Genomic DNA, 24,844 nt, shown 5'->3' with positions numbered 1-24,844 from the left:
CCCGCCATTTATGTTTAGTGTCGGCCCTCCAATTTTTTAACCAAAACAACCTACGTGCAGCAACGTTGGAGGCTATGGCTCTGGCCGAATAATTGGCCGATTGCAGGGACACGTCCACCATATATTCCAGAGCAGCTTTCAACTTAGTGATATCCTGGTGTGCCCTCAAGTCATCTGGGGAAATCCTGGCCTGTAGCTCACGGAGCCAAATCAATGAGATCCTGGCGAAGAAGGAATTAGAAGTTGAAGCTCTTATTGCTAATGCCGACGCCTGGTGAGTTCTACGCAAGGAAATCTCAGATTTCTTGTCCTCAGCCTTAAGGGCCTCAGACATATCCCCTGGGATCTTGGTGTCAGGCAGAATGGGTGAGAGAGCCTCATCCACTCCCGGGACCTCTAAAGCCTCGTTGAGGGAAGGGACGGTATCCAAGAGTTTACGGTCTATACCCCCAAGAGCTGAGAAGGTACCAGGGGATCCCCATTGTTCTTCAATGGATTGAAGAAACATGGGGGGACAAGGAATCTGTTGGTTCTTCGTGACAGGCTTCTGGAACAGTGGATCAGAACTCAGAGCAGAGTCCTGATCGGCTGTTTGGGGCTTCACCGGTTCAATCTTCCCGGTAACGCAGGCCTTGCGCAAGAGGGAGGAAAATAGAGCCGGGTTAAATACCCCAACCAGAGGAGTGGCCTCCGTATGTGCGACCTCATCATCTGACCACAGGCCCTCCTCGAGGACTTGCTCGGAATATTCTGAAATCACACTTCCTTCAGACTGCAGTGGAGAAGCCGGATCTGGGGGCTCATAATCCCTAGGATGTGTAGTCCCTCCAGATGTGGAAGGGTAAGAAGTCCCTGGGGCCGGAGGGGTCCTCCCCAAAGATGCCATTGCTTGAGCCACCGCCTGTGAAATCATAGCCTGAAGTTGGGCGGTGAAAGATGGATGCTCCGGAGACCGGAGACCTGCCGCCGTCGGGGTGAATGATGCCGACGGAATTTGAGGGGGGCCCACAAAAGAAGGCTCACCCTGGTTGTCACATGCTATTTGGGATAGGCCCGGATCGGTGGTCGGATTTGGGTCCTGGAGTTGCATCCTCAGACCTTGATCAAATAGGGACAGATGATCCCTACTGAATCCAGGCGAGGGATCGAGAGTGTGCTCAGGAGACCAAGCCCGTGGAAGGGGAGAAGGACGTAGCCCTTCAGATGTGGATGCAATGGGTAGGGAAGTAGGAACCGGTTGTACCTGCGTTGTGCGTTGTTGTGCTCTGGAAAATTGTCGTTCCAATGCTCTATGTCTGCTGTCTGCCAGCTTCTCTGCCGTCTTAGAGGTCCTTTTGACCTTGGCCTTGGCCTTTGATGGTGCTTCCTGGTTGGGTGACTTGCGTTTTGCATTTCCACCAGAAGTGGAAGCCTGTGGATCGGTGTTATCCGCCATAGTGCACTAACAAGAAGATAACAGGCGCTCACCAGGAGATCCCTGGATCCATCCTGATCTGCAGGAGACAAGGCTGCGGCCCACCTAGATGGGACAGGCCTGCACGAGGGTCTGTGAGGTCCAGCCCACCGACAAGCACGGAGTCACACCACGCGATATAAGCCGCGTTTAGCCCAAGGGAGCTGTCCTGTTCCCTAATCAATGAAGAATTGATGGTTTGTATGATCAATAATAATCTATTAATTAATTAAAAAAAAAATTTTTAATAATTTTTTTTTTTTTTACAGGGAACCCTCGTGCCTCACTTAGTGGCGGCCCTTAGGACAGCAACTGGCCAGCCACCAGATGCAGCCAGTGGAACAGGGAAGCAAGTCACAGCAGTCCAGTTGATTCACTTGAGTGAAAAAGGCTAGCAGGCAAGAATATAAAAGGCTGAAGATTAATGAAGAAGCTGTAGTAATTTCTCTGAGGAGGTATGTCTCAAGGAAACTCTCTCTGTCAGCCACGAGGCCGATCAAAATGGCGTCTGTCCAAAGATGGGGGGGGGAGACAAAAAGCCAAAGGACCTGTCCAATAGGGGGGGATAGGATCCCCTATGCCCCCGCGTGAAGATGCCTCTCTCTCAAATGAGGCAGTGGAGGAGGATTGCAATTTTAGGAAGGAGTGAGATCGCACGGAGGCCCAAAATGGCGGCCGCGACGATCCGAAGCTGTAAGCAAGCTGTTTGCTCCGATGGAGGGGAATAGGAGCTCCTATGTCCCCTGGGACAGACTCTCTGAGCGTGAGTATCGAGAGAGGAAGCCTCCCCGTCCAGTAAATAGACTTTTTCTCTAAATTTTAGATGCGATTGTGCGTAGGCCTCCAAAATGGCGGCCGTGCCGATCCGAGTGAAAATAAACTTTTTTTTTTTTTTTTAATATTCCCCTGAGGGAAAAGGAAACTTGGAGAGTGACTTCGATTTGAGGAAAGCAGGCAGAAACAGCGGAGACGGAAAGAAAGCTTGGGGCAAGGAGACGATATTAGGAGCTGAGCCTAAAGAAAAAACCAAATAAGAAAGGGGGGGGAGGAATGGCGATCGCCACGCTGCACAAGGCAGCGTTTGAAACGATCAGCTATTTCTCAGCAGGGACTTGTCAGAGGAGAAGGTTGGAGTCCTTACAGCTCTGAATAGGGCTGAACTAATTTCCTCCCACCAGGAATGGGTAAAAGAGTCCACGGATGGAAAATTTTACTACCTGAGTTCTAGAGCTAATCGGGAGCCAAATTACACGTCTCTTCAGGGCTGAGACCAAAAGAAACTGGGGCATGGTCAGACCCTGAAGGGGCGTGACTACTTTGATTGTTTTGGTCTGATTGGGCTAGAGGACAAATAACACCCATCCGTGGAGTCTACATTCCTCCATTTGCTGGAGAATTGTTCCTGAATACTACAATGAGAATAGTTACAGTATCACCTTGGTATACCAATGTAACACTTCTACTTGGCAGATTGTATCAGCTGCCAACTGGCTTGTGGAAGTCAAGGTGCTGATGGAAATTTATAAAGCTCTTTAGGTCTTTGAATCTGCATTTTGAGAAGATCACCTTTCTCCAATATACTTTGTGTCCCATCAATTAAATAATGTTACCTTAAGAGATCCAGAAGACATGTTTTTAATATCACTTTCCCTGCCCAATGAACTTGTATTCCCTAAAGTCCATATGGGATTGATCTTTGTGCTCAATAAAGAATGCCTTAAAACATAACTGTTTAGGCCAGAACACATAGTGAATTTTCTGGAGTATAACGTGATTGAAATTTCTGACTTCTTTGTATTTAGTTTTATCTCATTATCCTTGTTATATTTTTCACCTTCTTGCTTTGTAGTTGGATGGTCTAAAAAACTTGTGTATGTGTGTGTGTGTGTGTGAGAGAGGGAGAGTTTGTATGTGTGTGCCCATGCATATGCATTAGTTTCTTTTTTTTATCCATATCTTAAAGCAGCCAAGCCAGTATTATTCCTTCAAGGATAAAGAAAAAGGGAGCACTATACTTTCAAAGAGTTTGCTCTCTATTATAAGACTTGTTGACATATGCTAGAAACATTTCAAGATTTGCATAGCTTTGCTTGGATTTGCTAACAAGAGAAAATTACCAGATAAAATAGATTTTCTCTACATTTTCTTTAAATTGTAATTTTTTTCATCTGATTTCATTCTCAAAAGGAATAATATATATATAATGAAATCATTTTTGGCAAATGTATTTGGACCAGAGAACTTTTTCTGTAATTACATGTAACATATTGACTAAAAGTCGTTCTCCGTATAACATCTGTTTTAAAATCCCCAAAGTGCTTTTTCAAACGGCAACAGGACTTTGTTTTTCCTTGAGAACGTTTCACATCTCATCTAAGAAACTTCCTCAACTCTGATTGTGATAAAACTATAAAAATTATGAAGATTAAGTGTTCAAAGTTCAGAACTTAAAAATATCTGAAGAGAAACTAGTAGAATAATCCTACTGAAAAGACATATATTTATAGCAAACAAAACACTAATTTTATATTTTGTTGACTTAGGCTGGATTCATGTGCTTTCTCATTTTCTGTGACTGACACCTGTAGAAGGGAAATTGTTGACACTCAACTCTGAACTAATTCTTAGCTTTTAAGAATTTGTTTAAGAGAACATAAAAGTTCATGCCATGTCCTAATGCCACCGGGACCCTCTTTCTAAGCAGGTTCCTATCTGAGCAACGACAGCTGAATTTTTTGCAGGCACAAATCTTTTTCATGAGGGAATGAGCTCACAATGACCTATCATCAGCTACGTACCCAGTCTGCATAGGGCTGTTCCCTAAGCAAGCTAAATGCTGACAGAACATTGTATCATGTTCTAATTTATGTTTTCTAACTTAAGTCATATTATGTTTTTGATTGAGAATATTGAGGTACAATACTAAAAATGGGGGGAAACTTTAAAAGATAACAGGTGGAAAGGACTAAATCAGAAAAATTTAAAGGAGAGTTGATAAACAACAAATGATGAAAAAGACAAAATTATATGAAATATCCCCCTCCCCAAAGGGAAGTTCCTGGGGCAAATCAATCACACCTTTGTTCCCAGAAGGCTCTTGTTAGTTATGTTCACTAATTCATATTATTTGCTCCTTGTTTAAAGTGATTATAAAATGCTTTAAAACAAATTTTAAAACACTATGAAGGGGAAACTTTGCTATGACAGAATTGCTAGACCTGAGTTACAAAAATCCGTATTTTTTTCTACCAGATGGCAGCAAAGTGTTTTTCATCTCTTTGTTATTATTCTAAATATTACCTGGATTTAGGCAAGATTCAGAGGCTTAACCTATGAACAAATATATTACAAGATTTACTTTGTAGTAGCCTATAGTAAACAAGGGAGCGACTTTTAATCAATTGGAAAGAGTGAACAAATTGGCAGTAATTCTGGAGGATAATTGCTGTGGCTAGAATGTGGACAAAAAAGGAAATCAGGAAACCAGATATAAAATGATAATAAAAATGTGGTGTGTTATGCCAGATAGACAAGAATAATAAAAAAAATTGAGGAAACTCAAGAATTGGAAAGAGGGCTAGTTCAGCCCTTGAGGAAGTGGAAGAAATAAGTAGAAACATCTGTATTATAAAAAAGGAAAACACTGTGTAGCATTACAAACTCTCTTTATAAAAAAACCCTTATGGCAGGTAACTGTTTGGATAGTACTTCCTTTTTCCAAATGCAGAAAAAAATACAGTTTCTTCTTTACTATTTGTTCAAACAAAATGTTTAAAAAATATTAAGGAAAAACAAGATGAATGTCTAAATGATTTTGCTATATTATCTATCCCAGCCAAAATTTTAATTAAAGGATAATATAGGAATGGAGAATGTCTTGTATTCATTAAAAAATGTTACACAATTTGTCCAGAATTACAGAATAAATGCATCTAAAATCCATGATAGGCCAACAATTTTCTTAGGCCCAATTGAACTGGCACAAGCAAATATGCAATGTTTCAATTTTCCTAGAAATTTTTATTGGGGAGATAGTACAAAAATCAGAAAATAAGTTAAAATCTATTCAAATTATGGTTAGAAAGTCTGCATTTCAGTGTCAGATTAAATCTCCAGATATAATCTACAGACCATGCATTGTCACTGGTAGTTATTGCACATATCTAGATCAGGGATGTCCAACCTTGGCAACTTTAGGACTTGTGGACTTCAACTCCCAGAATTCCTGAGGCAGTTATGCCAGTTGGAGAATTCTGGGAGTTAAAGTTCACAAGATTTAAAGTTGCTGAGATGGAACACCTCTGATTTAGATTGTACCAAGGGTTCTAGAAAAAAAATGGAAAAACTGCTTTCCCCACTCCAGGGCAGAGGAATTATTTCCTGACAATTCTCCAGGTCCAATGAAGAGTAGAAAACAGTAATACCTAGTGAATATTGCATTCATTCAAAAGAACATTTATAAATGTGGAGTAAGATATTAAACTGTTGATAATGTTGAAAGAGAAAGATTTATATAATATTAGAGCTTTCTGAATTTGCTTTCTTCAAATATGTGGTCTATAAAAATAAAATAGATATTGTTTTCTTTTAAAATCTGGTTTGATTAATATATGTATTCAGTAATTTTGTTAGCCTTGTAAGACCTTCACAAATCATGGAAACGGAATTACTATCTAATGTGTTTAACAGAGTACATCTTGCACATATTTAATAATACTTACTGAATTGCACTATTTAATAGATTAGTTCAATCTGTCACTTTTATATCTTAATTCTAAATTATATTCATTGCCTTGATAGACAACCTACATTATCAGGAGTGGAGAATGCAATTCTCTAAGTTTTGTAAAACCTCTCCACAAATTCATCTATGCCAGTTTTTTTCTCAATATGGTGCTTTTACAATGAATTAGGACCACAATTCTTATAAATCATAACCCCAATTATTCAGTGTTTTTAAAGGATCAAGCTTATTTTTAGTGACCTACTTTGGCAACTGCTTTGATAATTTCAGACAGAAAATCAGTGTAAAAATGATATATTAAGCTAACAAGATTTTTTTAATTAAACAAGCTAATTGCTTTCTTTGGAAATGAGATCAAATACATATTGTAGCTAATACTTGGAGATGTAACTCTCAGTTCTAACTGGAAGTGTGAGTTAATGAGTTAATGCGGTGTGTGTAGGTGCATATGAGTTCTTACAAAATTTTCCCTATCTCACTCATAGATAATTTACTGTCCACAGAGGCACAAGGGCCAACTTCTCCCCCTTTGCTTTTTTCACTCTAAGGGTCACAGGTGGCAGAGAGAGGAATGGTGCCCACATTCTCACATTCAGTGGACTCACAAGATTTTCAATTGTACTGACTATGTCCAAGTGTAGAATGTGCTTATAAAAAGGGGGATATCAGAACCTCTCATTACCCTCATGGAACAACTTTACATAAGCCAGAGCCTGGACAGATGGATAGCCAGGAGTGAGAAAAAGCTGTATTGATTTCCCTTTTACTTACTTACTTACTTAATCTACATGCTCGAGAGAAGATAGATTGGAAGAAGATGAGCATGATTTAAAAAATGAAAGAAGAAACATTAACAACCTGCACAATGCTGATGACATTACCCTGATAGCTGGACATGCAAGTGAATTGAAGCTCTAATTGAAGGAGTGCAGTGAAAACTGGAACTAACATTAAATCAAATTAATAAATTAAGACCAAGCTAAGGACAACCAGCCTTGGAACTGACAATGAAGAAAGAACAGAAACCTTTGGCCTTAAGACTGAAGATCTCAGCAGTTGAGAAATATGTTGCACACTAGCACTTGGAAAGATAGCAAGGAAGGCCTTGGAAAAGATATCCTGCTGCCAGGATGTGTATACTTACATTGGTCAAAATCATGCAGGCAATGTTTTCTCTATAATGGTCTATGGATGTGAAAAGAGAAAAAGACTCCTGGAAATACGATGGATAGCCAAGGAAATGAACAAATGGATCAGTGAACAAATTAAACCATAGTTCTCTAACTTGAATCATAATTGATTCCTCAGATAATCTTATTTTAGAGACATAATTGTGAAAACCTAGGTTTTTGAGAAGTTCGTAATTTGGGGAAAGTTGCAGGAAAAAGAGGACAATACTAGCAAGTTGGATAGATTTAGTTACATTGATAATGGGTTCACTTTTGAAAGATCTGAAGGACCAGACTGGGAATAGATGATCCTGGAGAAAATCCATCTACGTGAATGCTAAGAGTTGACACCGACTTAATAACAGATATAGATGTAAGTAACATATAAAAAATTCTGTTCTCATCCATATGGATGGTATGTGTCTTCTTCAACAGTGGGCCCTCTACCAGAGGCCTGGGAATTTGAGGATTCTGCACAGAATTTCAGCTGCTCCTAACACTGCACTCTTTTGGACAGAGAGCTCTGATGTTGTTTCTGTGATCTGCTGAAGACATTCATCCAGTTCAGGAATTGCAGCACTAAATGCTCATATCACCACCCGGAACACTTTGGCCTTTACATTCCACATCCTCTCCAGTTCCACCTTCAGGCCTTGGTACTTATCCAGTTTCTCATTCTCCTTCCTGATGTTGCTGTCATTTGGCACTGCTACATCTATATTGACAACATACACACACACACACAAAATACCAACTTGATGACACCTTTTGTGTGTATGTGTATGAGAGCTCATCTGCTTATTCTGCAAAAGACACTATAGAGTTTCGCTGTCCAACCTCCACCCATAAAACTCTTACCTTCAGGCCAAGTAACCACAGGCAGGAAGCAATCATTTTCAGATAAATGGTTTTTCCTGGAGGATTAGGTAGGAATTTCCAGCTCTACACCTTTCAAGTTTCAAGAAGCAACTTTTTCCCATACACTGGGCTAACTCAGGACTCTTTGCACCTGGCACAAAGAACAGGCTGGAATTTCCATCCCTTGTATCCCACCCAATAGGCTATGGTAATACCTGACTACTTATTTCAACATTGGCAATGGGACAGTATGAGCCACCGGAGGCTGTCAAGGGGGTTGAAGGCAAGGCAGTATATTCACAGGTGAAGGTGAGGGGTCAGGGAATGTTGGAGGAATACAGGCATGCTGCATTTGCTGGCTGAGACACATTCTTCACAGCAATAGGTTCACTTTGCAGCCTTTTGTTCTTCCCTGAAGTCCTCCCAATTGCCCATTTCGCTTCTGCTGCTTCCCGCCTGACCATGGTTCTTGGTTTTCCTTTTTCCCTGAAAGTGCGAGATGTTGCTTTTTTATTCACCCCCCCTCCCATTGAGGGACTTGGGCAAGGCAAGGGGCTGTCCTTTTAGCGGGTGACTTGCCACCGCCTCAGCCGCTGGCATGACGGTTACAGCTTCAGAGTCGCTGCTGAAAGGCGGGCAGGGCAACCGAAGCCTAGGCAGCCTTCCAGTTTATCTCCTTCAAGCTGAGCGCGGGGAGGCGCCGTGGGCAGGGTCTGAGGGGAGAGCGGCGTTTATAATCTGGTGCTCACAGGGACAGTTCTGCGCCTCCTGCCAAGATGCCTCCGGTGGCGGGTTTTTTCCTTTCGATCTCCGTTGGTGTGGCACTCGCCTTGGATGCCTCCCTGATGCCTCCTGATCACAACAAGACCGAGGAAGGGGCCCGCTTGTTCGCAAACGCTTATAACACTACCGGGGAAATTGTGTTCTTCGAAAGCATCTCCGCCAGCTGGAATTACAACACCAACCTGACAAACCACAACGCTCAGCAGCAGGTAAGTAAGCGGAGGTCGCTCCTGACCTCACGCTGCCTCTTAGCGAGCTCCTGTTGTCGCAGGAACGGCAGGACAGGACCGGGCTGGATCGGGGGCGACAAGGGGGAAGGAGAAGCTCTCCGTCGCCTCTCCAATACGACTTTTGTTCTGATAGTCCATTTTCTCAGTTGTCGCTTTGTCATTCAAAAAAGTGGAAAGGTCATACTAGAGATCTCTCTCTCCTCCATAAACCCTTGGATTTGGTGGTGACGCTAAATGTCCATTTCTACACGTGCATTTGGTTCCTCCAAATCCTTAGTACTTTACCTATTAGTGCCATAGTGGTTGTGTAATGAGGAGTTCTTTCTGGCCTCTACGGATGTTAGTCTTCCATTTTTAAACTAAGAAAGCAGTTTGCTTAAGGTGACTTAACTTCACTCATTTTCTGTGAAGGTTTCTCAGAGCAGATAGCAAAGTAATAAAAAACTATTTTAAAATTAGTAAAACAATAAAACATAGAAAAACATACCAGATAAAACAGCAAAATATAAGCAATCTTAACTTTAGCTATTTTATGAGAAATTCAGAATCACCTTATCACTGAACTTACATGAGTTAGTTCACCTTCAGCCAAATAACATCCAGCAGCTTCTAAGGAGGCTTTGATGCATCTTTCTCCCTTTCTTCTTTCAATAGCAGAATAAAGCATCTGAAGGTATGAAAGAGCCAGAATTATAAAAACCAGTAAATCAGCTAGCTGACAGGAACAAAAACGACCCCATGTTTAATTTCCAGAACTCACTGCTGTGTGCAGTGTTTTCATAGCCACAGGTTAGATAGTTTCTAAACTGTAAATTTAAACAATAAAACATCTACAAATAGGAAAATCAAAACAGAAGAATAGAGCAACTCTCCTATACAAATAGGCATACATATATTGGGATCTTTTTAGTTTAGAAAAATATAACAAGATTGCCAGAGAAAGCATGAACTCTGGAATGGTGAAAGTGGATACATTTTTTTTATCCTCTCACTCCCTCCTGGGATAGGCTTCATCTACCAAAAAAAAACAAAAAAAAAAAACACGTTTTGAAAAAGTGATTCAGCCAAAGGTCAAGGAGGGGAACAAAAGACCCCAGCATATCCATTCTCATTATACACCTGGACTTCTTGGACTGAATATTACCTATCTTGGCAATGAAAAGTTTGCAGGAGAAAAAGCAAGCTCAGAAAGCACCAAGAACACAATATGTCATAGAAACTGAGGTTATCTAATGAAATTAGATGGCAAGACATTTAGGATCGACAAAAAGATATGTTTTCTATATATCCTCATGGACCAGTTTAGACAGATTTAATAGGCAGAAGGAAGCTATGGCAGTAGAGAGAAATTATACCCTCTATCCTGTGTGCTTTGTTGTGTGCTAATGGGTTTTTTTTTATTTACAGATTTCATTCTTCCAAAATAGGTAAATGTATCTAGAGAATATCCTCACAATTCCATAACCTGGTGTTGAATGATGGATGTCAACAGATGAGATTAAATATTAAGCAGAGCAACAGACTGTTCTATGGTTGGTGGGAATTAATTCTGGGCATCTAGGGCAGTGGTTCTCAACCTTTTTAATGCCGCAACCCCAACCGGTCGTAAGTCGAGGACTAAACCGGTCGTGAGTCGAGGACTAAACCGGTCGTAAGTCAAGGACTAAACCGGTCGTAAGTCGAGGACTACCCAACCGGTTGTAAGTCGAGGACTTTCCCTGCCCGGAAGTGCCACGCATGCGAGGTTCTGCCCCCTGCACCGGCCGAGGCATAGCTGGCAAGCGGCAGAGACGGAGCAGGCCAACCACCAGCTAGCCCAGCCCAAGGGACGTAAGGCACCCGCCGGAAAAGGGGAAAAAATGGCAGACAAAAAAAATGGTGGACAAAAAAATGGCGGACAGCCTTGCTTGGCGACCCCCGTGAAATGGTCGATCGACCCCAAATGGGGTCCCGACCCACAGGTTGAGAACCACTGATCTAGGGTATAGTCCAGGAGTCACAAGCAATTATCTTTGTATGCAATCTTTACAGATTGCTCTTTTGATGTGAAGTAAAGGAGACATTAGTCCAATTATATTTGCGAGAAGCAAGTGACTGCTTCTAATTTGAATTTCACAAAATATGATTTAATAGTTCACTATGGAAGATATATTTTAGTAGCAAAGTTGAAAGACTTACAAATAAAATAAAATGTGGATTGGGTTTTCTATAGCAGGATCCCCAATCCCTGGTCCATGCCATGCAAACAAGTGAAGCCCCATCTGTGGGATGCAGGCAGCACACGAAACCACGCCCCCTCCAATATGCAGAAAAATCTTTCTCCACAGTCCCTGGTGCCTAAAAGGTTGGGGGCCATTGTTCTATAGGGTGATATTGCAATTAGATATGTAAATTAGGGTTTTACTCTCTCTCATGCCCCCTTTCCAGACATTACTATGTAAAATTTGTACATGAGCAAAATATGTAATCTTGCAGGAAAATAAAAAAGGTCAGGTAGTCAAGGATTGATTACCGGTAGCACTTTTCAGTGATGTTTTGGTAGAAATACAGTTGAATTATCATTAGGGTTAACTAATGAACGGGAGGCATAGTGGCTAAGTGGTTTAAAAGATGCTGCCAAAGGTCTACACTCAGACAGTTTGAGTCCTACCACTGTGTGATGGACTGAGCTCCCATCATTTGCTTCAGCTCCTGCCAGCCTAGCAGTTTGAAAGCCTATAAATGCAAGTAGATAAATAGATACCACATCAGTGGGACGGTAACAGTGCTCCATATTCCATAGTATGCTTCAGACTGTAGCATGGTGTCATGCTGGACACATGACCATGGAAACGTCTTGGGACAGTGCTGGTTCAATAGTTTAAAGAAAAGGAGATGAGTGCTGCACCCTAAAATTCAGCTACAACTAATGGAGTAAAACCTGTGAGGATTCCTTTATCTTTTACCGTAACTAATGAAAGAGTTGAATCCTGGACTACAGCAGAGTAGATAATTTGTTTAGCTGTTGGGTAATACAGGGACCCTTGGTGAGTTTTGTACCACTGAGGATGAGAAGGATGGGATTTAAATGCTGGAGCTTCTGCTTCTCAAGTATTTATTTAAAAATGATAGTTTTTATGATGTTTCAATTTGACTGACTCTAAATATATAAAAGAGTAACAAGTAGCTTTCTTTTAACCAGTATTCTTTTAAAAAGTATGTCAGAACATGGTGAAAGACAATCAGCAATGTTTTTTAAGATAAGAGCTTTAAATTTAGGGACAGTTTTCCTTTAAAATAACTAGAAATTTTATTTTCTTCGATTATGTGAACTTCAGCCTGTGTTTCCTATGATCTTCCCAGAGGACAAACACCTTAAATGTATGATCCAATTTATTTCTGGGAAGAATTTTAAATAACATGCTTACCTAATCAGGTAAGCTTAACAATGATTAATTGTGGCTACAATGTATTTTAAATGAGAGACATAAATTAGTGATCAAAAATATTAATCCATAGCAAAGATCTTGGTATCAAAATCATAGAGCAAAATTTAAAAAAGATTTTAAAACTGAAGCTTGCTGTATTTCAACCTTTAGACTATCCAAATATTTCCAAATTACAATTAGGGCTGGTGGGCTGCCTAGCCAGAGTGCCCTTCTAATCTGGTGTTCAGAAATGTGGTGTTTTACCAATAATAAGAAGCAATAAAGAGTAAAGGACAATACAAGTACATTGTCTCCTAGATGAACAAAACAATACTTATTTTGCATGTGATTGTATGTATGATTTCATCTGCTTACATAAATGTCTTAAAATGATGTTATCTAAAATACAAACCTGTTGTCTAAGCTAAAAGAGAGGGAACAACTGAATAATTCTGGAAGCAATTTCTTGATTCTTTGATTTGCTTATTCCCTATTCCGTGTTACTTCTTCCATCATATGTCATAATACCAAGTAATATTTATCCCTATAATTTTTTCCTACTTGAGTATGCATTGAAAAGTGACACTTTGGCCATCAAGGAAAGAGAAGCACAGTTGCTGTTTCCTATTTCCTGTGTCCCATTTCACTTACCCACCTCTGCTTTCTGTGTTATACATGTAGAATCAAAAGAGCACAATCTAATGAACTGTAATGAAAGAGAATGCTAAAACAAGACTAAAATATGTTGGGTGTAAGATGGATTAGGGTAAGCATTCAGATGACAGGCCCCCTCAGCCTACCTAAGTTAAATGGAACTGACAACCTGAACGGTTCCACTTAACTCCAGGGTATACTTTCTTTCCACCTCTGATCTTTTTTTTTTTTTGAGTTGGGACTTAATTCAACAGAAAGAGTTAAAAAAAATTGTGGTATACCTGATATATAATAAAATACAGACACCTAGCATTTATAGCCATCAAGATGACAGTACTCTTGGTTTTTTTCCCCTATATAAGGCAAAATCAGCAAGCCAATAGAAGCAAATGTGTTTTGTACAATTTAGCTTTTCTTGGCATAGAAGCCAAGAATTGAATGCACCTTTAACTGGGGCCAATAAATGTAATTTTACCTATTATGCTTGGTAGAAATAAGTGCACATACTTGTACTTCCTCTACTATTTTCCTCCTATGACATGGATGCAAGAAAACGGTAAAAACAATGCTCCAGTTTTCAACTAATAATGGTTTATCATTGCTTAACCCTGGCAAATTTAGCTTTGCTCAGATAAACTAGGATTCTAATAGCTATTGATAGAATTTGACTTACTCATGCAGTTTACAGATTGTCATCTATTTCATTTCCATGGTTTTTTTTTAATTAGAATAGTCTGGAGGATATTTGCATATTATTTATGCATAAAAAGCTTCACTCTGTCCTGAATTTCCAGAAAGATTTAAGAACTAGGAGTAATTAATTTGAGAATAACTTTGCAATTCTTCTGGTCTGATCTTTTTTTCCTGTCCCTCCTTAAAGGTTTTAAATGTGGTTAAATTATTTAGCTATACTATATACATTTAATCTTGAAATAGGCATATACGATACAGAACTAGAGCTTTAATTCAAATGTCAAATGTAAATTGTATAGAAATAGCTTCGTAGAGGAAATCAGTCAGTGGTTCATTGACTTTTTTCCTAGTTAAATGCAACATTTTTGCATTCCTAATTTCATTTTCATTGAAAATGATTTCTTCAACAAACGGGAGGTTTTGGGACATAATTCTGAGATATGCTTCATGCAAGGTAGCATTAGAGAAAGCCAAAAAAGGACAACTGAGAAGAGCTGGGTGGAAGATAATTGCTTATTTCTGAGGATTCATGAGAGAGGTACACCTCAGAGTCAACATCTATGTAGAGGAATTTGATTTAACATTTGCCAACAACTCTGCAAATGAGAACAAAATGTTTGGAAATGTATTACCTTTTCATGGGTTTCTGGCAGAAAGGATGAAACTGAAGGGAAAATCCAATAATGAAACCAATGAGTTAGTTAGAGAAGGTGGAAGCAATTAGATTCAGTGCCACTGCTCTATCAGCTGAAAAATAGAATCCAATTCTGATACTGAACCTAAGAATAATAATAATAATAATAATTTAATTTGTACCCCGCCCTTCTCCTCACCGGACTCAGGGCGGCTAACAGCCTTATAAAACCACAGTACAATAAATATCCATTAAAACCAAATTAAAAGAAAATATTTGAAAAGGCCAATCGTTAAAATTACCCTTAAAATTACCCTTAAAAACCCCACTAAAATTCCCTAGGCCAGACNGAAGGAGGGGAGATCCGGGATCACCCGGATCTCTGGGGGTAGTTCGTTCCAGAGGGTGGGGGCTCCCACCGAGAAGGCCCTCCCCCTGGGGGTCGCCAGCCGGCACTGTCTGGCTGACGGCACCCTGAGGAGACCCACTCTGTGGGAGCGTACCGGCCGATGGGAGGCAACCTGCGGCAGAAGGCGGTCTCGGAGATAATGATTGGCAATCTGCATTGGTACACCCCCCCTCTCAGATACCTATCTCATGCCTGATTGGTCTGAAGCATTAAGAACATACCCAATGGTAAGAAACCTGAGATACTGAAAGAAGAGAATATTTGTAGCTTAGGGTTGAACTGTGGGGTCCTTGGTACTCTCTGAGCTTGGTTATTTTCTTGCAGACATTTCATTACCAAACTAGGTAACATCATTATTGTAGAAGGGACCAGCCAGTTTTGGTGTGGATGGTCTTGGTGGATGGTCTTCCTTGATTAGGTTGCTGCTTGCTGTTAGCTTGTTTGTCTGAGTTGGTAGTTGCTTGATTGAGGTATTATTTACTTCTTGAGTGTTGATCTAATACAGTGGAGGGATTCAGCTGGTTCGCACCACTTCGACAGAACTGATGGCTAATTTTTTGTTGCCCAGGCCCAGAATAGACTTCCGGAAGCGGCATCCGCATAGAGAACCAGTTGATCACATATTTGAATCCCACCACTGATCTAATATTAATTTTGGTGTTAATCTCTGCTCATTTGGGTTTGATAGCTGGTGAGGAGATGTTTTGGTCTTTTGTTTTCTTTTTGGCTTTTTGTCTCTTTTGAATGGCATATAGATGTTTTTCATCTCTATATACCCATTAGTGACTGATTTGCTTGAGTGCCAGGCTGAGTGGAATGATGACCCCCTAATGGATACTAAGGAACTTTACTTAAGGATTCACACTAGAAAAGCAAGAATATTAGTGTAATTTTAGACTTCACCAGAAAAAACTGCTCACTTGGAGCATTCTCTAAAGCTGCAATTGCTATGCTAAGTTAATTCTTGTACATCTGCTATGGATGGACCAGAGCAGGGATGAATAATCTGATGCTGTCTAGATGGTTTAGGCTACAATTTTCAGAATCCTTTCCTACTGTCCACACTGGCTGAGATCAATGGAAACTGAAAGCCCAAACATGTAGAAGTTACCAAGTTTAATAATATAATTGACTAAATTCAACAAATTCATGGGCACTTCCATGTATTTTTATTTCTAGAGAAACAGTTTGTAATTGCCTTTTCAGACTGTTTTCACAATTTCCCAATCACTGCGCTAAATTATTAGTTATTATTATGTCATGATGTAATTACTAACAGGATGCAATTACTAATTTCATTGATGTGAATTTAATGGAGTTTCTATTTGATAGTTATTCTTGCTCCAAGTTCTTCACTCATTTGGACAATGATTTGGCTAGATTCACTTCATAGTAGATTAAGAGAAGTAGAAAAGCAATGGATTACTATAGTTTGTAGCTTTTAATAAATAAAATGAATGAGAAATGCAATCCATGTAGTATTTCTTAATAGAATTGTGTCCCAACATACTCAAATCCAGCTAGGTGGTTGGGAATGTTAAAAAAAGAAGAAAAATATCTATTACTTTAGGATTAATTTATATGCTGCAACAAGACTGATTACTTAATTGAGACTATGTAAAATGTGTTTAATCTAGTTATACTGAAAATTGCCGGAATCATCTGAAGACATATTTTTATGACTAGCTTGCTGAATCGAGAAATGTTACATGCAGATGATATCCCCAACTAAGGAATTATTCATCCTCAAAGTATTTTCCCACTCTTTTTTTTTTTTTTTGGTCTAATTTCCTTAGATATAGTTAAGTCTTGGGGAAGTTATTTTAATGAGAGGAAGAGCTATTAAAAGACTTTTTTCTTTTTAAGGAGAAAATAGTATCCCCACCTATACCAAAAAGATCTTGTGTTTCACATACTTAAATTTAAGCGACAGTATATCTAGAGACAGAATGTTGGGATACATTACTTTGCTCACATTTGCAGAGAAGAGACTACATGGCTGATTCATTCTTTGTTGCAAAAGGTCCTCTTTGTTCCATCAGATTGGCTGTTAGCCTTGAGGGGCTGTCTTCTACTACGAAAACGTGGCTTGGTTCACTCTAATAAGTCACCTTGGACTATTTGCTCTGCTCCAACTGCCTTTGCCATATTTGCATATCATTATTTAATCATGTGGACATTATACATTGGGTGAGCCAGTTACATAAATTGTGACCATTCAAAATTTCCAGGTGGAGATCCTTCTGGGCTCCCAATCAGAAACCCAGTTATCCTTCTTCTTCAATGGTTTGACATAGAATGTTGCGTTAGGGAACACTTTGGCCTGAACCTCAGGCTCATCTCATGTTCTTTCAGTTTATGGCTTTAATCCAGGACATGTCTCACTTTGCTCTGGGTTTGGCTCAGGCATTGCAGACAGTTCTCATCAATGTGGGATTTAAACTGTTTCAAGGGAATATATCCAATTTTATGCTAACTACAGATATAAGCCATTGGTTTTAATTGGTAGATTAATTTAACACCAGCATTCAGTATTCTGATTGCTAATTAAAATAAGGTAATGTGGGCTTATCACATATTGATAGGAAAGTTAGAAATAAAAATGAATCATCTATAAATAAAACTTTAATAAGTTCCAAAATAATCAGTCCCTTAATGTCTTTTAATTAAACCCATTCCAAGTTGTGGTTCATTTTTTTGCTTTGTCATGCCTATGGCTCTAAAGAGCTAAATGCTCTATAGTATTTGCTGCCAAATTTTCACAAACACTTAGCCTAGAGCACAGGTGTCAAACTTGCCATGTCACTTGATGTGTCGCAACATATTGTGACTTTTTTCGCATTGCTGGAGCTGGGGTGGGAAATGGCCTCCACAGGATGCAATCCTGGCCTAGAGGTTCCAAACACTAAAGTATATTTAAGGTATTCAGCAGCATGCATCTTACTCTTTCATAGTCCTAAAAGTGATTCAGCAACTTCTCCAAGCAAGTACTATGGAGAAAAAACAAACAAATAAAGTTTAACATATGCACCAAATGTCTTTGTCTTCCACTCCTATTACAGATAACAGCTTCTTTGAAGGAGCAAGAATTCACAGAGCTTTGGGGGGGGAAAGCTAAGGACAATTATGGCAAAATCTGGCAGAACTTTAGTGATCCACAACTCAAGAAAATAATCAGCTCCATTCAGACCTTGGGTCCTTCTAATTTACCAATGCAGAAACGGAAAGAGGTAAGAATCAGTATTCTAGAAAGAAGTAGGAATGGGAAAAAAGATTCTAAGGCTAAGAGAGAGATGATCCTTAGATAATCTTAGATAAGTTATCAATTCCAAACAATAACGGAAGGAGGGAAAGTTGAGAGGGTGAATTAAATGAAGGATTTTGAAAGCACATAGGTAATATTTACAATAACATACTCCAGTCTTGGCTGTATTGATTGGTTATGAGGAACACGTTCACATATATTTGAAGAGTAATTAGCTAAACAAGTCTGACCAGTTCTTTTATTTCTGACCCCAGAGTGCATACACAAGAAGGAAGCTGCACTTGCTTTTCTGGCTTATGCTCCATGTTGCAGGCATTCCGAATAACATACAGTGTTCACAAAGTTGCCAGGAATCAAGATTGACTTAAAACTGAATACATATACACAAACCAAATAATGTCAATATAGGAGTTCTGATTTTGCATTGAAGGGCAGCTCCATCTATCTAAATAATATGATATTATACTTCTGTTTAACTGAAAAACAAAGCTTACAAAAGAAGTATACATCTGGAAGACCAAATGAAGTGTCTCCCACTGATCAACTAAATTACCCTTTCCCCCCTCAGCCCCTTAGTGTTCTCTGCAGCATGTGCAATCACTTCCCTCTGACATTTAATTGTTTTATTGCCTCCCTTCTCCTCTTCTCTTTCAAACCAAGGCTCACCCAGAAATTAGCTTTCCTTCATAATAATTTTCTCCAGTAATCTTCTAGATATTTGCCTTCACCAGAAGCTGACAATGCTGCCCTCATTGTAATCTATTTTTTGGTGATCCACTTACAATGACCACTTCATTGTAATGGCCAAGCTGAAACCTTTTCAGTTTCTTTCAGTGCAAGTCTTTGTGCATACATTCCAACCTACTTATTTCTATAAAAAAAGGCATTTTATATTATTTTACTTCCCTGTTCCAGCTGCCCCTTCACATTCATTTCAAGCTTTAAAATCTTCTTTTAATTATTCCTTAGTTCTTTCAATATTCCAATTACCAAATGTTCGCTCGTGAATCAAGTGTTGTTAAATAATCCAGAGCATTCCTGCTTGTTCTTGAGATCTTTAAAGCCTAGTTTTATCAGAAAACCTTCTGTCTTTGAAAGACATTTTCCATCTAGCTAGCTATCTTCCTAGAAAATCCTGGGTAATATATATTTTGTGACTTTGACTCCATCTTGGCTCTTGACATATTGGACAAGTTTCTGCAGTTTTCTTGGCAAGACTTCAGAATTGTGTTGCCATTGCCTTCTTCCTAGGACTGAGAGAGTGACTAGCCTAAAGTAACCCATCCAGCTAAGGCAGCACTAGAACTCACTGTCTCCCAGCTTCTAGCCTGATGCCTTAACCAATATGTCAAAACAGTACACAGTGGTAGCTGCTTAGCATTTTTATTATATAAGAATGAATATAGCTCCCATAAACTAATGCTGGAAGCTTGTTTCTTTATTGTGTCACTTTTTAATTACATATTTAAAATAAAAATAATTACCAAAAGTCCAAGAGGGACAGGTAACTTGGAAATGTTTCTATGAAGGTATCTATGGTAAAACTGATGGCTATAGACTATATAATGTGAATCTACATGTTGTAAAATTAGACTGTTATTCAAACCTGTACTTTTTAATGCTAATTTCAGTATAATACTATTCTAAGTGAGATGGACAACATCTACTCTGTTGCCAAGGTTTGTCTACCAAACCAGAACTCCCACTGCTGGGCTTTAGAGCCAGGTATGTACTTTCTTCTCCACATTAGCCCAGCTCATCTTTGCAGGTGTTTTGCATGCTTCCTATTATTTTCTGGACTATGAGAGCATTAATTTATAGTAGATTATGGCTTCTGAGACTGCCAACTGTTAACTATATGTTGTAATTACATAACATTTTACATGAAGGTACTCCTTACCAATTGTCTTGTTCTTTGACCTTTTAAATTTACAATGGCACTGAAAAAGTAGATTTACAAATTGTCTTCAAACTTGTAGCCATTGCAGTATCCTGAAGTCAAATGATCTTGATTTGAGTCCTTGACAACCACTGTGCATTTATAACAGTTACAATGTCATGTGGTCACATGATCACTATTTGCAATCTTTAACAGTTGGTTTCTAACAAGCAAAGATGATGGGGAAACCAGCAGCAATGCCCAAGTCATGGTCATGTGACATTGTGCTTAACAATCATGAGTGATTTGTTTAATTATCACAGAGGAAAAAATGTAAGTTGGGCACAGTTTTGTGTTTTACTTGAACACCATGATGCTTAATGACAAAATTGCTAGTCCCTATATCAGGGCTATCCACAGATGCAAAAATACTTAAAAATAATATGATATTTATCATGCTACTTAACAAAATGCAATTCTGTGATATTATTCTTTAAGAATGAAATAAATACTCCAAAGAAAAATTGGAGAATAGAAATTGAGAAGTCTAATTTGGAATCAACTGGGTCCTCCCTTGAGTTTCAATAATTTACTTTGTCATAAACTGAATCTGTCCTTACAATTACTCAAAGGTAACTATAATAATGTTTTTGAAGCTGGCATATTGTAAGAAAATAGTTTTTCCATTGCCAACCAATTCAAAAGTAGTACTTCCTAATTTGGAAATCCTAGTCTCTATTTTTGAATCAACTAATATCTGAAAAAAAAATCAATAACAAACCCAAATTAGAGAATAAAAAGATACTCATTTTCTCTTAACTATCTATGGAAAGTCTCAATGATCAAGGTCATGGTTGTCCCAAAGGTGCCTTTCCCAAACAGGACATTCTTGTTTTTTTTTCTTGGGAACATTTTGCTTCTCATCCTAGAAGCTTCTTCAGCCCTGACTGAATAGTGGGGAATGGAAGGATTTCTATTCTTTGCAGTTATCTGGTCATTAGCACTCTGAGGGTTGGTCGATTCTCTGAAAGTCTTTGAGGCTTCTTGTGGGTTTATCTGTATCAGAGTCACCTGAATCAGAGTGTAAAATGGGTTTGGAACCTTTATGGGACTGCTACAGAGCGGGCCTCCTCAGGGTGCCGTCGGCCAAACAGTGTCGGCTGGCGACCCCCAGGGGGAGGGCCTTCTCTGTGGGAGCCCCCACCCTGTGGAACGAACTCCCCCCAGAGATCCGGATTATTCCGGATCTCCCCTCCTTCCGCCGTGCCCTCAAGACATGGCTTTTCCATCAAGCGGGATTGGCCTAGGGGGGGATNATAAAATAAATAAAAGATGTAGTTTCGTATCCCTTCCCTTCTGTGGAGAGAAGGCTGTTTAATTTTAATATACAGATAGACCTCGACTTATGACCACAATGGAGCTCAAAATTTATGTTGTCAGTGAAATATTTGTTAAGTGAGTTTCACCCCATTTTATGACCTTTCTTGCCACAGTTGTTAAGTGAATCACTGCAGTTATTAGGTTAGTAACATTGTTAAATGAACCCCCATTGACTCTGCTTGTCAGAAGGTTGCAAAAGCTAATCATGTGACCCCCTAATCATATGTCATAAATATGAACCAGTTGCAAAGAGTCTAATTTTGAACACATGACCAAGGGGATGCTGCAATGTCTTAAGTGTGAAAACTGTCATAAATCACTTTTTACAGTGCTCTTGTAACTTTGAACAGTCACTGAATGAACTGTTGTAAGTCAAGGACTACCTGTAGATGGCTTCTTTTACCTGTCTTTCAAACTAGTAGTCCTCTTTGTCCAAAGAGTGGCCTTTGTCTTTCAGATATAGATGGACTGCTGAATCCCGTCCTCCTGGGTTGTTGTCCTGTGTTGTGCCAGGCATTTGTGAAGTGGTTGTTTTATTTTCCCAGATCTGCACATGTCTCACTGTATTTTTTGCAGATTTCTTGCAGCTATTTGCTTCGTTTCTGAAATATAATCCCAATTGTTTTGAAACAATAACAATCCTTCCTCCTAGCTATGTAAGTTCCTACCTATGTAACCCTCTAGTATTTAAGGTAGGGAACCAAGCTGCTTACCTGTAATTGTTGTTCTCATAATACATAATTGATACATTCGCACATACAGTATGCCAGAGCAGTTATAGGTGGGACTTTCTAAAAAGTCTTGCAAGATTACAAGCACTTGATACACCCCTTGCCTATGTTCAGTAATATTTCATATTGCTATGTTACTTCTCAGTATATTTTATCAGGATTCCAAACTTCAAGTACCAATTACTTAGAAACATATAGAAAGAAAACAGCTGAAACAAGTAAGATGACATCAGTGATGAGAATCTAGACACTAGATTCAAAAAATAATGATGGCTTTGATCTAATAGCTACAAGAGTCTCTGGAATTCTAGTCACTTCAACCATGATGTTTAAAAAAAGAAAGACCTTCTGAATCCAGTTTCTTATCAGCTGTGCAAATGAGTTCAACTGTAAGGATAGAGCATTTCTTCAAATCCTCAAACGCTAGTGTAATGGAATCATTTAATGGTACTAGAAAATCACATTTTTTGCTAAATAGGTCTTCCATACCCAGTTTGTTCTTTATGTAGATAGATATGTAGAAGAGTTAGTGCAAACACTAGTGGCTTTTTGATGTTCCTTGGATTCAGTTGTATAATCCTTTAATGATTTCTTTGATGTCTCTTCTTTTTTTCATGCTCATCAGATATTACAGAAATTATGGCCACTTCTCATAGTTACAGGAAGTTGCTTTATGCCTGGGAAGGATGGCATAATTCTGCTGGCAATCCTCTGAGATCCATGTATGAGAAATTTGTTTCCCTGAGCAACGAAGCCTATAAAATGGATGGTGAGATGTTAAAAATATAGACAGGGGATGGGATCATCAACCAACTGGATTGAAAATCTGCCTTCTGAAGAACAATTTAAGCCTTTTAAATTCAAATTAAGAAACCTGGATTGAGAAAGAGGCATATTATAACCCTCCATAAGCCTAACACGCCTTCATGGACCTTTACTCTTATATTTTTTAAATGAGTTGTTGTGTTTTATTTTCCATCCATTGCCATTCCAAAATGAAACTATTGTGAGCTAACAGTTTGTGATCAACATATCTGTTGTGTTTTTAGTCTCAACCTTTGCATTCCATTTCAAAAGTATTCAAGAATATGGCATACATGTGATCAAATGCTTGACCCTGATCACTATAACAAAAGGGGTCAAATGTACCATATCAGATTCATATGGAAAACTATCCAAAGTTGGTAAGACTGTAGCAGCATAAGGAATTATTGATATACTGAGGTTGACTTGTTAACTTGGTCATTCTCAAGAGCCCAATGTCAGGTGCAACAGACCAGGTCCACATGTGAAGATCCAATTAATTATATTATAATAATTAAATATAATAATCAACTGAATTATTGCTAAAAGTACCTGCTCGGAATTAGATAACCTGTTAACAGGATTGGATTTAGTCTATTAGTAGCTATGTAGGGATTCTAGACTGATTCCTCTTTTCACCCCCTTTCCTCCTGGCTCTGCAACTCTACACCTACTTTAAGTACAATTAGGAATTATTTGGAAACACTGTCTTTGGATTTAGAATTGGACATTTTCTGGCTTCAGAATTGGACTGGTTCAATTATATTATAAATGGTGCAGAACAGTCTAGAAGAGGGGTTGTTCACAACTACATTCTGTAATTCTAAAGTAATTATGGATAATTTAAAGAGCTTATTTGTATTGTAAGAATTCATACTGAATACTGTATTATTTTTATATTTAGGATTCCAAGATACTGGGGCTTATTGGCGCTCCTGGTATGATTCACCAACATTTAAGGAAGATCTAGAGCAACTCTATCAACAGTTGGAGCCTCTCTATCTAAATCTCCATGCATATGTCAGAAGGAAACTATATAACCAATATGGCTCTAAATACATAAACCTGAAAGGCCCTATTCCTGCTCACTTATTGGGTAAAAAAAAGTTTGTATGTATATAATAGAGTGGGGATCAGGTGGGGAAGAATTGGGAGAATCCTTAATATCTCATCATATTCTATACTAAAAGTTGGCAACTTTTGAATGGCTGTAGGCTGACTTGAATGAGAGACTGGGAGGAAACTAGTCTTATTTTTACTTTTAAACCCAAATAACATAAATATAACCTGAAATTGTGTCACCAAAATTTGGCAGCAAAATTGGATTTCAGTCACATGTTTTGGGCATTGGAGAGCAGTCTTGCTAAATTAGTGTCTTCCTGATAGATTATACTATAACTCCTATTACCTATTGATAATAGATAATAGATTACAGGGTGGGGGGGCCTGCTAAATGACTGGGAAGGGTGTTCCAAAAGACAGGGACAGCTATGGATGAGACATGCTTCCAAAGTCCCACTAAGTGGCAGAATTTTAGGGAAGAGATTTGAAGCTTGCTGTAAGGACCCACCCCACTTTGCATTTTAAGAAGACAGAACTCCTGGAATATTTCTTCCAACAGGCATCTTTATTAAGAGAAAGCTGGATGCAGGCGTTCTAGACAGGACTTGGGTCCAAGCTCTCCCATTCAAGGTTTTAAGGGATCCCCCATTAGCCACACCCCCGTCACCCCCGTCTCCCAGCGACAATCC

General features: G+C 39.0%; 1 protein-coding gene across 1 annotated transcript in view; it reads left to right on the top strand.

Annotated features, from left to right (window-relative positions):
* Nucleotides 1-9,000: 9,000 nt before the first annotated feature.
* The window catches only part of ACE (angiotensin I converting enzyme), a 43,997-nt gene continuing 28,153 nt past the window's right edge, over nucleotides 9,001-24,844 (top strand). Inside the window, exons 1-5 of the mRNA XM_029287230.1 lie at nucleotides 9,001-9,216; nucleotides 18,019-18,264; nucleotides 19,931-20,024; nucleotides 22,915-23,058; nucleotides 23,998-24,189. Coding sequence (XP_029143063.1) covers nucleotides 9,001-9,216; nucleotides 18,019-18,264; nucleotides 19,931-20,024; nucleotides 22,915-23,058; nucleotides 23,998-24,189 — 892 coding nt within the window. The remainder of the gene's footprint in view (nucleotides 9,217-18,018; nucleotides 18,265-19,930; nucleotides 20,025-22,914; nucleotides 23,059-23,997; nucleotides 24,190-24,844) is intronic.

This window comes from Protobothrops mucrosquamatus, unplaced genomic scaffold, assembly GCF_001527695.2.
Source record: "Protobothrops mucrosquamatus isolate PMUCROS unplaced genomic scaffold, P.Mucros_1.0 scaffold_257, whole genome shotgun sequence".
Classification (NCBI taxonomy): domain Eukaryota; kingdom Metazoa; phylum Chordata; class Lepidosauria; order Squamata; family Viperidae; genus Protobothrops; species Protobothrops mucrosquamatus.
Note: the sequence above shows the minus strand (reverse complement) of the source record. Positions and strands in the feature narration are given on the sequence as shown.